The sequence below is a fragment of the Lagopus leucura genome, unplaced genomic scaffold (genome assembly GCF_019238085.1).
Source record: "Lagopus leucura isolate 7727_CA_CO unplaced genomic scaffold, USGS_WTPT01 Super-Scaffold_100159, whole genome shotgun sequence".
Lineage (NCBI taxonomy): Eukaryota > Metazoa > Chordata > Aves > Galliformes > Phasianidae > Lagopus > Lagopus leucura.
The window spans coordinates 24,908,990-24,926,569 of record NW_024962335.1 but is presented as its reverse complement, the minus strand read 5'-3'; the positions used below and the strand labels follow the sequence as shown (position 1 = coordinate 24,926,569).

Here is a 17,580-nt window from a genome sequence, read left to right as displayed (position 1 = left end):
ATTCTATGATTCTATGATTCTATGATTCTATGATTCTATGATTCTATATACGTAGACATGTGCACACATATACGAAAGTATATTTGTCCATGAGTGTGACCAGAAGGAGAAGGATCTTATGGGAAATAGTGCTCAAGATAGCATTAATTGTTTTAAGGACTGTATTAATGAGTAATCTTTGCTGTTTCCATTCAAAGTGTAACTCACTTTGCAGTGGTATCGTTGCTATGAAAGTCAAGTTGTTTGTGAAGTCTGACAGCTCCATTTGGTAACATGTATTAGAAGTACCAAGTCACAATGTGCTTTTCTGGGAGTGAGGAGGGAAAAAAAAGTGCGCCCAACCTATAGTGTCTCTAATGACTGTTAATCTTATGAGACCCATAAAATAGTGACTCATCTTGAAAATGAGATTATTTAGTTCTTTCTTAGCTCCATAGGAGGGTAACCACATATATGAAAATAACATGTCATATGAGTATTTCTTACGTCATGTTAACATCACTGGAGTCAGTTCTAGAACAGTTCTAGAAGTGCATGGAAATCAGTGGTGTACTCTGATTTCCCCAACTTTTCCCTTTGTGTCTCTAGGCAGGAAAAGATCAAAAGGCATTAACACACATGGCTGATGTAACCCCTGCCCTTTCTGTTCTCCACCCTACCACAAATTCTTATTGTACACATGCTTGTTTCTAATATAAAATCTAAGTGGAGAACAGTAATTTCATCTTCTGGAAGATCTTAGAAAGTTGGCTTCCTTCAAGACTTTTGGAAACTTTCTGAAAAATAGAGCTCCCCTTAGGTTTCCTGGGAGCAGGGTGTTATTAGGCTCCAGTCCCAGACTGAGGTTTCCATTGGGAACCTAGCTGACATCAGTAAAAACATTTGGACTTTGGAAATGCCTCAGAAAAATGTTTTCAATTCAGTGAATCAGCAAATTGGAATAAAATAACTGGTTGCAGTCTTTTTGGATTGCTTTCTTGTGATGCCTTGTTAAATTTGACATGGCAACCAGCAATGACAAATTTCTGGACAGATTTTATTGTGGCATGTGAAAATTCAAGCTCCACAATTATTGGAAATTCGAGCCAAATCCATTTTGTGCTGATTATAATTGGACTTTTAAAATGATTTCTAGTGTGGTCATCTTTAGTTGCTGAATGTTTACTGGAACCCTAGTGCGTGATTAATGGTAAGGGCATTGAAATTTGCGAAACCAACAAACAAAAAACTCCTTACTTTGACTTTTAAAAATCAAATCTGTAGCTCAGGACATTAAAATCGGAGGTTTTTGTGAATGTGAATTTCCAAATAACCTGTTAATTGATTTGAAAAGGAACTCTTTTTTTTCTGTACTCAATCAGGTAATTGAAAAAAATGATCATCAACAGGTGAATATGTTTTCATTTCTGAAATGCTTGTGGGGCAAGAGCTTTGCCCAAATTCCTGGAGGATGAAGGTGTATTTGTGTAGTGAGAAACAAATAACTGAAATTAGGAAAACCAGAGGCACAAAATGCCAAGTTTAAATTGCTTTTCTTCCCACAAGTTGTAGAATCTGTTTTCTCTCAGTCTTACTTGGTTTCATGCTCTCAAGGCTGAGTAATGAGCGTATGCTGTCGATTCAGTGGTGGGCTGTGACTTCATGCAGCTGTGACCTCAGTTCAGCACGTTCTCGTGCACTTGATGACTTTCTGCTACCTAATTGTTTCCCTGGCGTGGACCAGTCAGCCATGCTTAGATTTTTAAGATAGTGCCTTTTGTTTACTGAATTACTTTTGTTTATTGAATTAGAGTGTGGTCTCTTCGGATTACGTGCAGATTCATGCAAACAAAGGTGGATGTTCAAGATTGTTTATTGGCCCAAATAAGCCCCACTAGCTGATGTTTGGGTGCAGGTGAGGTATTGCGTGTCTCAAAGTGCTGAGAGCTGTGTAGGCTGCCTCAAGGTCAAACATCTTACTGCACATAGTCATATGCCTGTTTTTAACCCTCCATTAGGAGAAGCTGTCCTTGGCATTTGCTGTTGCAGATTCTTGGTTCAGAATGGAAAGCCTCAGAGAAATGCTGCGTGGTTCTGACTTCTTGGCTTCACAGTTCTGTATAACTGAACAAACTGCATGACACTTTTCATATCTCTACACTGCTCCTCACTGCTGTGGGGTGGGAATTGATGCTATGTTATAACCCTAGAGGGTGTCTAGAGGGTATTTGAATTACAAGGAGAGAAAAAAAAAAAAAGTGATATTTCCTTGAAACACATATCTTTCCAGTGCATATTTTCCAGTAACAACAAAGTCTTACTATATTCTTATTGCATTAAACTGAACATCCCAGTCAGCTCACTCATCTTTCTAGTGTGACAGCAATATGGATTTTTTGTTTCTTCCAGATAGGAACATTGAACAAGTTTTATAAAAGTCCATGTTAGATCTTAAAATAGCTTCTAGTGAAACTTGTTCTCCATTTCTCTTTAAAAATTAATTTTGCTTTCTTCTGCCTTTTCTCTTTACTGCCTTATTCTGAAAGTCCCCATCATTTTGTTTTTGTTGTTACCTTGCTATTATGGACACTGTGTGTCCAGTCCACTTCTCATGATGTTTCCCGCTAACAAGGAAAAATACAGGAGATAATGCTCAGTCCAGTGACTGGGTGGCAGTTGAGATAGAAACTTTTATGAGCAGCATAAAATACTCGAGGAATATTTAAAATTACTTCTGAGAATATGATAACTCTCCTGAGTTTCAGCATTTCTTGTTTAAACCCCAAACGTTGTGATGGTGGTTATTGTTTTAAATTATCTTATCTAAAGCCATGAGCTCCTGCATATCAGCTTTGAGAAGGTTTACTTGCTGCCTTGATTACACACTACTTGACCTAAGTGAAACAGAAGGCCTTTCTTAACTGGGAAGACTGAGGAGTTAATCAGCATTTTTGTTGTTGTTGTTTATTTTAATTATTTTGTTTAATTTTAATTTTGTTTTAGATTTTTTTTTTTGTTATTGTTAAAATAAAATCTGTTAAACTTGCAAATAAGGTGTGATAAGTGGTTAATCCAGTTTCATCTGGTTAACTTGGAACAGTAAGAAGCAATTTAAGCATGTTGGGAGTTCATTCATTTCTTATCTAGATTAAAATGAAAATTTTATCTTAAACAACAACAGACAACACTTAAGGCCATTTTCATGTTTGTTTTCATGTATCATTGCTATTTTTACAGTACGTCTTAACTTTGGATTTTTTTTAAATTCTTATAATTTCTTAACATTTGTACAAGTACATAGATGCAAGAAAATATTCAGATAACAGAATTAATATCGTTTATAAGCTCTCCTTCTGCAAGTCAGATTGATGGTTTGCTGATGGCACGCTGCAAACCAGTATTCAAATCAATGTCTGGAGTGCCCTCTTTTGAAAGCTGATGATCTAGTTTGTAGTCTTCTGTCACAAGGAGTAGAGGGAGATAATGAAAAAAAGTCAGTGTGATGAAGTATAAAACTATATTTAGTTATTTACTTATTAAATGGTACATTATAGTTACATTTTTCTGCCTCCTCCTATAAAGTACTTCATGAACCATAGACATCTTCCTCTTTAGGTTCTTCTTCTGTACCCGTGGTGCTTGTTGCATCTGTTGTTGTGTGTTTTTTAACATATTTTGGTTTTGTGTGTGTTGTGGGTTTTGATTGTTTTTTGTTTTGCACAAGATGCTGCTCTTCCAGTTGTCTGACACTTTCTGTAAGACCTGCATAATTATCCTTAATTTGCTAATTAATACTCGTCGTGCCTTAGATGGGCTGGTTAATTCTCTAATTATAAATAGCAGTGAGTGGTGGCTTTAATGCTGGCCTATTTATTTACACTCCTTTGTTACAACAGGGATTTTAAGCTTTTGCAGCTTTTGTATCTGTAAAGCTGTAAAGTATCTGTTCTATTTTCTTTCAGTATGACTAATCATAAATCATAGCCCAGGCCTGGGTGAAATGAATGGAAATAGGTTACCGTGCCTGAATAAGAACCTGTTTGCAACCAGGTTCTCTATTAGTGTGTCAATAAAAAGAGCCAGATCTGTGAGCAGGATCTCTCTGAAGGTTATTCATTCAGTTCTTCCTCTTGAGCTCCATATTTCTCCCCTTCCTCCGAATAAAAGATCCTTATCTTAACTGTATAGTTAGAGTGTTTCCTTAACAGTAAATCACTGTAAAATGTCATAGCAACAAAAGGAAAATTGAAGGGGTACTTTTTTATCTTGTTAGTTTTCCCAGCAGAAAACTTCTAGTTAACTGTGCTTCTTCTGAAGACTAGTTTTACATTAACATACACTGTCTTCTGTGTTGACTGATGATTTTGTCTCTGAATTTTCTGAATGAATGTATCTTGCCTATCCTGCTGAGAAGACTAGTCATGATAAATTTAGCATAATCCTACTGAAGGATAGAAGGAAAAAATGCTAAATTGAAGAAACAAATGCAGTGAAAAAGCAGTGTTGGTTGAACTCTTCTGCTGCCCTTTTCTTAGGGCATGAATGCATTTGTAAATCTCTGCTCGGTAGTGCTATGTCCTGTCACACAGTGTTGTCTCCTTCCTGGCCAGAATGATAATCATTCATCTTTATTGAAATGCTCCCACTCCACTTTCCCTATTATGAAGAAGCCAAAAAGAAGACCTGAAAGTAGGAGTATTTTCAAAATGATTGTGCTGTGGATGTTGAGCTTAGCATATTTTCTTGTAGTTCTGACACTCAGACATATCAGAGTACCTATTCTCTTCTCAACAACCGTCAGCTTCTCACCACTCCACCCATCATTAACAAGGGGTGCCTTAAAAGGCAGACTAGTGATGAAAGTAGACCAAGTCTTTTGGCTTGAAACTGCATCACTTTGAAGTCTTTGTGTGATTTTTGCCATTGTCTTTTTGAATGTGCTTTGGATACTCAAATCCCCTTAATAGAAAATGGAAAACGGGATACTGTGAAGCTGCTGCCTGCCCAGAGAGGTGTGGTTTGTCTGTGAGAAATTCTGATAGCAGTGTGCAGAGGATGGAAAACGCACACTGATCTTTTCTGAAGTGAAGCCTACTTACATGTGTATACATCTTGATGTTTATCTTGACACAAGATGCTGAACAGAGTGCAAAAGGCATGTTTGCTCTTGGTTGTTATCTGAAACAAGTCTTGAGGCAGAGAGCAGTGTCAACATTTCATTTGAGTCTGTCTGTGACTGCCATTTGTAAAATCTGTGGTTGGAGAACAGGGTAGAGAGAAAGAAAGTAAATGCAAGACGACACAGGAATATAAAAATATAAGAAATAGCCAAAGAAATGACCTCTGTGAGGAGAAGCAAGTGAGTTAAAAATACGAATGGTTCAAAATTTAGCATGGGGGGGTAACATGGAAAGTGCAAATGGGTGAAGCAGGTGAGTTCAAGAGGAAAACAGGTAAAATATAAGAAATTAAAAGCAAGTGAGAACAGCTGCACTGAGTGCTGTGGAATAGCAACGCTAGGCATTTTTATTCAAGCTGCTGTGAGTTACAAGGTAGCGTGGACTCATCTGTCTTTCGTGGAGGTTGGTTTTTTTGTTCCATAATTCTTTAGGAGGGAAAGTGTGGAGAGACAGTGTCCTTTTCTGACATTGATACAGTGTGAGATCTGCTGCAGCTAAGGGTTACCTTGTAATGTCCACTTGTTTTTGTTTAGGCTGGAGTTACAGTTTGTGCTTTATTATCTGGCTGAGGAAGAATTCTGTTTTTTTGAGGGCCTGCAATAACAATGACTTGTTACTAATAACATTTTCTTACTTGGTAGATAATTACTCTTTCAGCCATTCTCGGCTTTCCTCTTCCTTCCCATGCATCCTCCTCTCCTTAACCTTCCCTGCTCTTTGCATCGTTTCTAAAAACCCTGCACCTTTGAACTGCTTCTTTTCTTTCCCCATTTGATGTTGTGATCCATTGCTAGGTAGGACTGATTGATTGAGGATGAGTGGAAAAGAGCACCAGAGTCTCCTATATCTCATTTTTTTTTTTTTTTGTAATTAAATAGTTCTGCCCTTCTAGAAAAGGTGCTTTTAAAATAAATTGAGCAATTTTCTTACCTTCCAACTCCTCTCTGGAAATTTAATGGCAGAACGTGTGAGTCGCCTATGTGTCAGCTTGCTCTTGCACACAAATTCTATTGCCTTCACTAGGATGCTGTGCTGTAAGGTGGAGAAGGCAAGGAGTATTTTAGTATTTGTGCATATTTCTTATGAATATTTATGAAATCATCTCCTATAGCAGTGCAGTACTGCCTATACCTGGCAACAGACCACCTGTAACTCTTAACTGAAGAACTGAAGTACATCATTGTCCGAAATGATTTATCAGTTACAAAAGCCGGACCTTTTGTCATTTATGTTCCTGCTTACTAACAATATACATGAATCCTGCCAAGAGTAAAGCTTATGGTGGCAGTAAAGTTCTGGGTGGATTCTTTTCCTTCAGTCGCAGAAAAGTATTTAGTATTCTTTTGTTTTTGTTTTGTATGAAGGAATTTCCTATTTTCTTATGACATTGTTTTTCATATCATTATAATATACTTTTATATAGATATTGTAACATGTAACTCTGTATCTTGTTATTTTTATCGGTTTCATGGTTACTCTTTTCTTTTTACCTTCTTCTTTAGTTTTCTTGTTTCAAAATATTTACAGTTCAGAGAAGGCCTTATTTTCTTTTCAAGAGTCTGAGAAGGGCACGACCATGCTTGGATATACTAACAAGTAAACTGTTGATACTTCAGGTCAACTTAAAGAGGATTTCTACAGTTAATTACGAAGGATGTTTATCTTAAAGTTTGCAGCATTGGCGTATGTTACTGTGAACTGCTGGGCTGAGGTGAAAGGGAAGAATAAGGAGGAAGCAGAGTTTATTAATAGACTCCTGGATGACGAAGGCTTAGCGGTGTGTGCTAGTTGAACTTTTGCTGTGGGACTGTGAGGTTGTAAGAGTTGAAAGACAATTTGGGATGTAACAGCAAAGAAAGCCATGCAAGTGCACAGTAAGCAAATCACTGCACATTCTGTTATGCTTTTATGGTTTTGTCTTCTGTCTCAGTAAAACACTTAATAAAACTTTGGTGTGTTTTCCTAACAGAAATATTTAGGCTGAAGGAGATAAAATAGCCTGGTAACTTTAATTAGTTCTCAATACTGCTGATTTCCTAAAATAAGGTCTGTAAAGAGTTAAATTTTATTCATTCAGAAGCTTTCCTGAACAAAATTATGGGAAATAAAGACTGAGGTATTGTACTGCCAGAGTAGTAGCCTTGACATTTCATAAGTGTTTAATTTCTTTTACTGGGATGTGGGAAATACTGTTGGCTTTATACAAATCAAAAGGCATGTGTCATTTTGTTTGCAAATCAAATGAAACTCCATAAAGCTTTTGTGCTTAGTTAGCGTACTTAGCACAACATTGTTATTTGTTTTTTGGGGTTTTTTTTGTTTCTTGTTTTGTTTTTTTTTGAGAAAGACACAATTTCTAACTTCAGTTTTTCAGTATCACTTGATCCCAGGTGCAGTTTTAAAGCTTTTATTCATCAGTGCTGAGTGGTGGTACACCTTACTGTTGACAAGTATTTAGTCAAGGTGTGTTTTCTTCTAATGTGAAAAATCTGTTTTTCCAGTTCATTGTTGCTTTAAAGCTTGTAGTGTGTTATGCTAATTTCACAGGCTGAAACTTTGAGTTCTGTTATTACATTTCTTCTACTTATAAAGTTTCACTACTGTCCTAAAGTGGAGTACAACTAGCAAACTTAGCATGTTGCAGATTAAGAAAAATTAGTTTGTCAGAGGAACAAAGTCATTCTGAGTCTAAAAAAACTAGTGGTTTTTTTTTCCAGATGTCACTTTAAGATGAGTAGTTGCAAAATTTGTGGTTTGAAAAATCACAGCTTATAAAGTGGTCTGGAGTATGTAGTAAGAATTATCTTAATAAAAGTATATGTGGAAAGTATGTGAAACTGGAGATACTGAAAAGAAACGGATATAATTTGTGTAAGATTTAGGACTTGATCACTCTTAGGAAGGTAATCCAAGTGTAAATTGTTGAACAGTGTATTGAAGTTGAACATTTTTTGCAGATGATAAGAATTAATAGCCAATATGTAGTATTAAAGAGTTTAATGGCAGCATGACTTAAACAACAGCAATGCAAAGAGCTCTGGCCTTTGTATTTTCTGAAATGGAACAAGGAGTGCATGATGACTTGGAACATCCTGCTGAAAAAATCAGTATTTATATTCTTTTAAATTGTGGGACAAATCCAAGATGCTTCCAAAATGTTATAATTGCTAATAAAGTGGACAGCACTCAGCATGGAGAGTGTTTTATTCTAAACAGCTAGTAAGTAGTGCATTCTATGAACAGTAGCTTGGATCAGCCAAGCACACCATCATGTTGGTTATGTGATACGTTCTTGTTAACTCACAGGAGAAATGAAAGCAAGCTGTCTAACTGTCAACAAAAATGTTTTACAAAATGCAATCAGAAGTTTAAAGGTAGAGGTGAAGGGGGAGGAGAGGGATTCTAAGCTAAAGTGCAAAGTATATGCTCACTACAGAGGAAGTACCACACTTCCCTGTGACAACATTTGGCACTCCAAACAGTATGGCTCAGTTCTGGCTACCTTTCCTATCTGCATCTCTATCTGCATCTGCAAGTAGAGGATGTCAGGTGAGAAAGATACAGAAATGATTCTGTGCTGAGTGCAGAAGACCAAAGAAGCTTCCTAAGTCTCTTGAAATCACAGAAGTCTTTGAGCTGGGAACAGAATTTGATTTGGATTTGTATTTCGGCATGAAAGAGGAAAGCAGCAGAGCACATAGGTACAAAATATAGTATGCATTATAGGTCAGTTGGCTGCTGATTCTTTGTAATCCAAGAAGAAAACTTATAGTAAGGCAGTAGGCTGACAGTGTTTCAGAACATAAGCTGATTGTAAAATGGCTTTAGTACAACAAAGCAGGTTGTGCTCGCATTTGGAAATGAAGTGTCTTTCAGATACGTGCTTTATCTGACATACTTTAGACTGTTTTGCAGAGTTAAAATTCTATTCATGACTCTGAATTATGTCCTCCCGAGGGACCTTGATAAACTCTGAAGGTGGGCCTATGTGAACCTAATGAGGTTTAACAAAGCCAAGTGCAAGATTTTGCACTTGGGTTGAGGTAATCCCAGATGTGTATACAGTCTGGGAGAAGAACTCCTTGAGAGGAGCCCTGCTGAGAAGGACTTAGAGGTTCTGGTAGATGAGAAACTTAACATGAGCCAGCAATGTGTGCTTGCAGCCCAGAGGGCCAGCAGTATCCTGGGTTCCATCAGAAGAGGAGGGAGGCCAGCAGGGAGAGTGAGAGGATTGTACCCCTCTATTCTGCATTAATGGGGACCCAGCTGGAGTAGTGCATCTAAGTCCAGGGATCCCAACTCAGGAAAGATTTGGAGCTTTTGGAGAGGACCCTGAGTAGAGCTATGAAGGTGGTGCGAGGGCTTGCACACCTCTCCTATGAAGACATGCTGAAGGAACTGGGCTTGTTCAGCCTAGGGAAGAGAAAGCTGTGGAGAAAGCTCATTGTGGCCTTCCAGTATTTAAAGGGACTTTAAAAATTAGGGAAATCAACTTTTACATGGGTAGAAAGTGATAGGACAAGGGGAAATGGTTTAAAACTAAAGAAAGGGAAATTTAGATTAGATGTCAGGTGGAAGGCTTTTTTTACTGAGAGAATGGTGAGGTGCTGGAACAGACTGCCCAGAGAGGTTGTGGATGTCCCATCCCTGGAGGTTTTTAAGGCCAGGTTGGATTGGGCCCTAAGCAATCTGATCTAGTATTTGATCTAGCTGTTGGCAGACCTGTTTGTGGCAGGAGAATTGGAACTTGATGATCCTTAAGGTTCCTTCTGACTCAAGCCATTCTGTGATTGTATATGTATACAGACACATACACACATATCTGAAAGTATATTTGCCCATTATGAATTTAAATAATTACTTGTTAACTGTAATATGAAAATCGCTTTCCTGAGTCAATTTTGACTTCAATGGCCATGACATTTAAGCAAGAAAGTGTTCCTCCAACTGTTCCATCATAGCTTTTTCAGAATTACTGTTACATGAGAGTTTTCTTTTGGCATACTAACCTTTCAGGAAATTATGTGCTACTTAAGGAAAAAAAAAAAAAAAAGGAAAGGGTTTATTTCAGTCCCAGAATAGCTAACAAAGTTTCCTTCTATGTTAACAATTGTGTTTTGCTTTGATAATGCATCTTTCTAACAATCCATCTGATACATTTTATAGATGTAATAAGCATCAAAATATCATTTCAAAAGTTGTATTCAGATAAGTGAATTGTGGATGAAAGTCAAGCATGCTTGATTATTAAAGTTACCATTTGGAACATCTTGTTCACTTCTGAAGCAGATGTTGTTCTCTATTTAGTCAGCCTTTTGTTTGAAAAGTTATTCCTAGAGACTGCTGTAATGGCTTAATTTACCAAATTATTTGAAGAAAAAGTTATCAAATTACAACTGGGGGAGAAGTTCTGTAATAGGTCTTTAAGGCTTCAGTGCAATAAAAATAATAACAATTGAGTTTGTTGATGCAATTGGTTCCACATTTCAACCATAATTTTCTCATTAGGTTTGGATTACATCTGTATTAAACCTTCATCTCTTTAGAGACTTCAATTCATTTACTGCTGTTTCTTTTGCAGATCATTTCCCTCAGTAAGTGACGATAAGAATGAATGGCCATATATCAAATACCCTTCCTGGTGGCTATGGAAGTTATTCTCCTCAAATCAAGTAAGTTTATGCCTTTGATTTTCCTTCTATGGACAGAAAAATAGTTTGTAATTTTTCCTTATGCTTTCATTTTGAGTGGAGCTATGATTATTAGAGCTCAATAGAATAACACAAATGCAGTTTCTCTAAAAGAGCATGCAGCTTCCAAACTGTGGGACCAAACTAATAGATATCATCTGACTGATTTTTGTATTAGTGGAACAGTAAAGCTATATTACTGGGTGATGTCATCTGGCACAGAAAAATAAATTGCTGTAGCCACAATCTAATCATGACATGACACAGAGATGTCTTCATCTCACTGAGATGTTTAAGGCTAGCTGTGAGTGAAAGTATTCTTGTGCCTCGAGAATGAGGCTGCCCTTTCCATCTGTGAGAAAATATAATTTCCCAGAAAACAGAAGTGAGCAACCATTGCTTTCCTTGGAAGTGTTGCCTTTTCTGAGATAGGAAGATGTTGCCTGTGTCAGAAGTGTGGCACTAGGCTCATTCACACCATTAATGAGAATTGCCCTAATCTAATGCAAAAGTTTGTACAAGACTCATTATTGTTGTTATGCTAGAAGAATGTTGGATTGTCTTTCCATTTGTTGTAGCTAATGTATTCCTTTTGTTTCTTTTATGAAAAGCACTTGAAACTGTTAAGGACAACACTTGTGTACATAAGCAAGAGGCAAAATGCTATCAATTGGCATTATTCTTACTTGATAGTAATCAGTGTTACTTACATTATGGTAGTATTTAGATGTGTCACAGCCCCCACTGTGCGTGATGCTGTTAACAAGAAATAGCACAGGAGGGCTTCCAGCCCAAGTGAAGCATGCTTCCTTATGTTGCAGAACCAGTATCCAGTAGCATCTCCTTTGTTGCAAACATTGTAGGTACGTATAGCCCTACGCAGTGGGAAAGTTTTACTCTGTGTTTTTGTAGAAATCACATTCATACAGAAGTTAACCTGAAATTTTTCCTTCTAGTGGCTATGGCTCACCAACATTTGCTCAGGCAGAGAGGGAGCAGAATTCCAGAACAAGTGCAAAGGCTCTTTATGGTAAGGTGGCAGAAAGTTTCTGAATTTCTATGTTAGAATTGTTATTTAAATGTTGGTTGTGATGTCTTTGTATATATTTTATTTAGATATTTTATATATTTTATACATGTATGTATAAAAAAGGGAAATTGGGTGTGTAAATGTTTATAGATAAGTACATTGTTATATATCTATAAATTTCTATTAACAAAAATGAAATTACTAGAGGATTTTATTCTTATTGAAACTAATGTGGCTGGTTATGAAATATTTTCACCTCTTTCTTAGCAGAGAACTCCCACCTGCTAACTTTTAAGGCAGCAACATTTAAGGCATTTGTCAGAAAACTAAGAGTGATAAGGAAAAGGTACTCAAGGACCTAGATGTGCTATAGGTTTGATTCATGCTTTGTGTCTCCCTCTCCCTGCTCAAATTTATGCTCAGCTAGCAGAAGGGGAATTTACAACAGTATTACTATTGTTTGACACAAGGATTTCAAGGAGCTTAAATTTGGTGTAACAGATATGGAGTCCTACTAGACTTGCTATTTTTGACAGGTTTTGTAACTGTCAAATGTGCTGTTATTTAGAAATGCCTGAAGTCTGTACTTACCAACTGGGGATGCTAGTATTTTTCTGAGAATGGAAAAACAAAGTTTGTAGTGAAAGTGAAGTCCTGTATTGTACCCCTCACATCTCAGGCAGCTTTTAGGAAAAAAAAATCACTCAGAGGATGGTGAGGCACTGGCATGGGCTGCTGATAGGTTGTGGATGCCCCGTCCCTGGAGGCATTCATGGTCAGGCTGGATGGGGCAGCCTGAGCTACTGGGTGGGAACTCTGCACTCATCATGGGAACTGGATGATTTTTAGATCCCTTCCAACCCAAGCCATTCCATGATTTACCTTGTTGAATTTAACACCTCTTCCCCAGGTTAAGAAACCAGAAAGCTTGAAGAGCTGCATCTAGTAATTGCAGCATCCCTATTGGTAATTAGTCTTGCCTCCCTCCTGTTTTGAGTTAAATAATGGCCAGGAGGGACCTCATGAGGGTAGAGGAGTGATGGCAGGTTACTCTGTGGTTTCAGAGCATTACATTTCCCCTTGGAAGCCCCCTTACAAGCCTTGAGTCGGGCTTTGTTGGCTATTCACCTGTGAACACATAAGAACTTAATTGTATTGGTTGCAGTGTTGACTTTTAAACTGCTCTGAAATTCTTGTGGCTAAAACTTAAGGAGATCGGAAGTTTCTTGATTTGTATCCCTTGAGAAGAAGAGAGGTGAGAAAATACTGATGTGGTTAGAGGGAGAAAACACTGTGCTAGATGATATGAAAGTCCACTTCCAGAAAAATCAGCAGACAGAAGAAGAAACTGGTTGAAATGTTTGCCATTTAAGAATGATGTTGCATATGAATAGTTCCAAGTTTAGATTTTTTTTTTTTTTTTTGTTTCAGTGACATGTTACAGAAGTAATTCACTTACATAATATTAAAGGCAGGAACTGCAAGAGAGCAAAATTCTGCAGTAAGGAATTTTCGACAGTGGTGTTTCTGCATCCTATATAGATTCACATGACAAACTGACTGCACGTGTTGACAGAAATAGTAGGTGGTAACAGAAACCAGAAAGGGACATCTCTAAAAGCTCTTAGTGGATTATTTATTTGAGACACTTTTCACTTTTCTCATTCATTCTATGTCATCCAAATAATTTTTCAAGAGCATATGTTTTGAATGGTGTGGCAACATGAAGTGTCCTTTAATCTTTGTGGGCCTTTATAGTGACACCTCTCTGGGCTTTTTCATGTCAAACATCATGGGATATTCGTATGTAAGTAGAAGATAGGGACAAGTGATTAAATTTGAAATATATAATGGTAAACGGCCTATTACTTCTAAAATATTTTAATGAATTTATGTATTAATTGAAAATATTACCATGTAACTACAGTGTGGTGGCTCCTATAAGATGAATTGTTGATCTTGGTTCACTTCCACTGCTAGCAGAGAGATCACAAAATTGTGGTTTCAATTGCCAAGAACTGAATGAAGCAGAAGAATCAATTTTTCTGAATCTAAAGTAAAGATACATTGGCACAGCCTGTAGAGAGGAGTTCACACATTTTACTCCTTTTTCTCTGTTTCATATATATAAAGAACAAGTCTGTCAATATCACTAACTGTAAGAGCAGGAGAGAACAGAAAAAACACCTAAAACCTTTCTCAAATTCAAGGCAGTTAATTATATTTAGCAATCATGCTACATTTCTCCTGCATTCCGTGTGTCTTCAGGGTTTCTTCCCATATCACACTGAGGAATTTTTGTGCATGCTGTCCCAATGAGGTAGGAAGCAGCTAAGTGAAATGAGAATTGCTAATAACGGTTTAAAATGCATATTAGAAAATTTTAATAATTAATGCACAATTAATAGTTAATGCATGCATTTTTTTAATGCATGAGACTGAATGCCTGTAAATCAGACCGGAGGTCTCCTAGCTTTGTCTTTATTTTTTGCATGATGTATATGTTATATACAAATGGCACGTAAATACCTCAAGTGTATCTATTTAGTAGACTCGCATATATATACATACAAATTTATATATATATATCTGTATATATATATATTTATTTTATACAATTTATATTATACAAATTATATATATATATATATATGCAATTATACAAATTTATACAAATTTTGTACAATTTTGGCATAGGAGTAATGTGGGTTGTGCTTTTTGTTCTGATAAAATGTGGCTTTGTAATATTCGGAGCTAAATTTGTCCATAACCAAGTTTCTTTTCTGGAAGACTTCTGAACGTCATTTGTACTAGAGCACCTATGCATGGTTCCTGGGTTCCTAAGTCAATACTTGATCTTGAATACAATTTCTTCTAGTCACTGTGAAGATCTTAAAACATCTCCCAATCTATCTCTCTATGTAGATACACATATACAGCGTGACACAAAGTTGAAGTGTTGAGTACCAGTGCTTGCTTTAGTAAGATCATTCATGATCATTTAGTCCTTTGGTCTTCAGGCAGAAGGCTGACCACACTGCTGGTGGGAAAGGTGGCTGGAATTTTATTTGTATTACAGGCAGTTCAGCTGAAAACTGGAGTCTTTGATATCTCTGAAGCGGTTATCTGATAGCAAAAACTTGATTCCAATTGCCTTTTCTTGCGTCAAATAATTTCTTTCATCCATTTCCTGCCCGAAATGAAATGTTTTTGTATTTGCATGATAAATGTTCCCCTGAATTTGGAGCAAAGATGCCCTTTACGCATTCTTATAGTTTTATTTCATTATTTAACTCCTCATCTCTCCATCTGAAGTGAATTTTGGCTCATACTCTCATCTGTTTTTCTAGCATTAGCTTCTCCATCTGTCTTCTGCAGCTCTGCTTGCATGGAGATGGGCAGCATTAGCCAGAGCCAGTAGCCTGAGCTGCACTGGGGGTTTGCCAGTGAGTGACACATTGCAGAGCAGCCCTGTTCTGCAGCAGTCATAAGATAGTAGTTTTCTCCAAATTGGAAGATGTTACAATAGCAACCCATCAGGAAGGGTCAGGTGTTTTGTATATTGTGTTTGTATTCTGATGGCTGTGATTAGGTGCTAGCAGTAAAATTGCATGTCTGTATTTGTACTGCTCAAATACCTCATTCAGAGCAAGAAATGCAGTGTAATAGAGTCTGTTAAAATAAACTATTCGTGTAACATTCTTGTGTTATTTGATGCTCAGTTGAATTAAAATGACAACTGACTTCTAAGCACTGCACATTCTCTGATAGTTATTTCCCTGTAGTCATCAGGGAGAAGACTGACATCAAGAATCTCTGAAAGCAACAGCCTTTACTCCTCTAATAATAACATTTGTACTTAAAAAGTTTTGACCTTTCTCCTTGGATGTGTTAGATCACATCTCCTGTACTTTGCTCTGAGTCTCAAGTTTTTCCAGCTGCTGTAATTCCTAAAGGGGTATCAGCAATCATTCTAATGAACAGACAGTAATAAAATAAGCATTGTGTTTTTCTCCTTCTCAGTGCATGGTAATAATCTAAACTGTCACTTCAGAATTCAGAAGACAGCTCATGAGACACTTAATCAATCTGTATGTAGATTGCCATCTAATTTCAGAGCTTTGTCTCTTTGTATGCGATATAGACATTTTCCAATTTCCTTATGGAAGGGGAAGATGGGATCGACCATTATTCTTCTTTGCACTATCATGGCTGGAGTGCTGATAACATTTATTACATCTGGCCTATGCAATTATTTGTGAGATACCAGTGGAGGTCTAGGCACTGGAATTCTTCCTTTCAATTTCAGCCTCCGGGAACTGAAAATTTGTTTGTATCTAAACATAGCATAGCCCTAGCTGGTGCCAGCTGTGCTTCGGGTCATCCATGAAGACTCAGCCTCAGACGTTTTATATTTGGTAAGGTTTTTCCTCACTTAGATAAAGAATCAGATTCATCTTAGAATCATAGAGTATCTTAAGTTGAAAGGGACCCACAGGGGGCCGACTCCTGGCTCTGCACAGCACCATCCAAAGTTCAAACCTTATGTCTGTGAGTGTTGTCCAAACAGTCTTTGAACTCTGGCAGCTTGGGCCCGTGCCCACTGCCCTGAGGAGCCTGTTCCACGCTCACCGCCCTCTCAGGGAAGAAGCTTTTTCTAACATCTTGCTGTAATTCATTTACCTGTGTGGTCTGAACAGTGTAACAGAGTCAGAGTCAGTACAGTTTATTAGACAACTTTCTAATTTTTCATTTACAGCCTCTTTTTCATTTGCAGCCTCTTCCAATGGGAAAATGGGTAAGAGAGGACTCAGCTATGTCAGGTTGCGTTCATAGCTCTGCCTCACGTGACTTTGGGCAGTGCAGTGGTTTTATCTGAAACTGTGGAACAGTTACTTTTCCAAACAATGTAGTGTTCTTTCACAGAAATAACTGAGGAAAGTGCAGAGTTTTTAGTGTAGTGAGGGCAGTGAGCAGTCCTGTTTGTCTGTGTAGTTTACTGTCTAGTGTATTTTTGGCTTGGCTAAAAGCCTTTGGTTGAGAGTTTGAGGTGGTTTTTTTTTCTGTCGTTTTCTGGTGTTTCTGTGTCTGCTTCCAAGTTTAGTATAAAGTCAGCATCTTCTCACATCTTTTTAAAACCAGATATGTTATCCATTCCTGATGAGTGGTAAATTCAATAAGTTCACAAAGGCATGAGGAGCAGTAGCATTGTTCCACATCAGAAAGAAGCTAAGTATTAGTTTCTGTGGATCGATGTATGCCTTTGAAAAGTTTGATAGCTGGTAGATCTTGCAGTCAGTCATGAGTGAATAGCTGTTCTGCTTTTAAGTTTATTGCACTTGCTTTGAGAGGAATTTTATTCTGCCCAAATTCCTCTGGGTTGCATTTGAGGTAGATTGTGATTAAGAATTTAACTTTGGTGACTTCTGCTGTGATTTTTATATCTATAGATCTTTTTATATTTACTTCTATATTTTCCTGTATCAGAGGGAAAAATATATTAGATAAATTGTGTGTAGCACATCAGCTGGGTTTGAATTAACTGGTATGAAGGCTGCACTGCATTTTATGTATTGGATGTAAGATCTGTAATAAAGAGAATAAACAGAAAAAGGAGATAGCTGTGATTGCTTTATTCATCACATCTTGAAGCCTCTGTTGTAGAATCTTACTTCTTGTTCAATAACTCTTTTCATAGGTG

General features: G+C 37.3%; 1 protein-coding gene across 3 annotated transcripts in view; it reads left to right on the top strand.

The window, feature by feature from the left end:
* EPS8 (epidermal growth factor receptor pathway substrate 8) overlaps positions 1-17,580 on the top strand; it is a 132,688-nt gene that overhangs the window by 67,448 nt on the left and 47,660 nt on the right. For all 3 annotated transcript variants that reach the window (XM_042890136.1, XM_042890137.1, XM_042890135.1), the window contains exons 2-3: positions 10,741-10,831; positions 11,806-11,879. In XM_042890136.1, coding sequence (XP_042746070.1) covers positions 10,770-10,831; positions 11,806-11,879 — 136 coding nt within the window. In that variant the 5' untranslated portion in view covers positions 10,741-10,769. The remainder of the gene's footprint in view (positions 1-10,740; positions 10,832-11,805; positions 11,880-17,580) is intronic.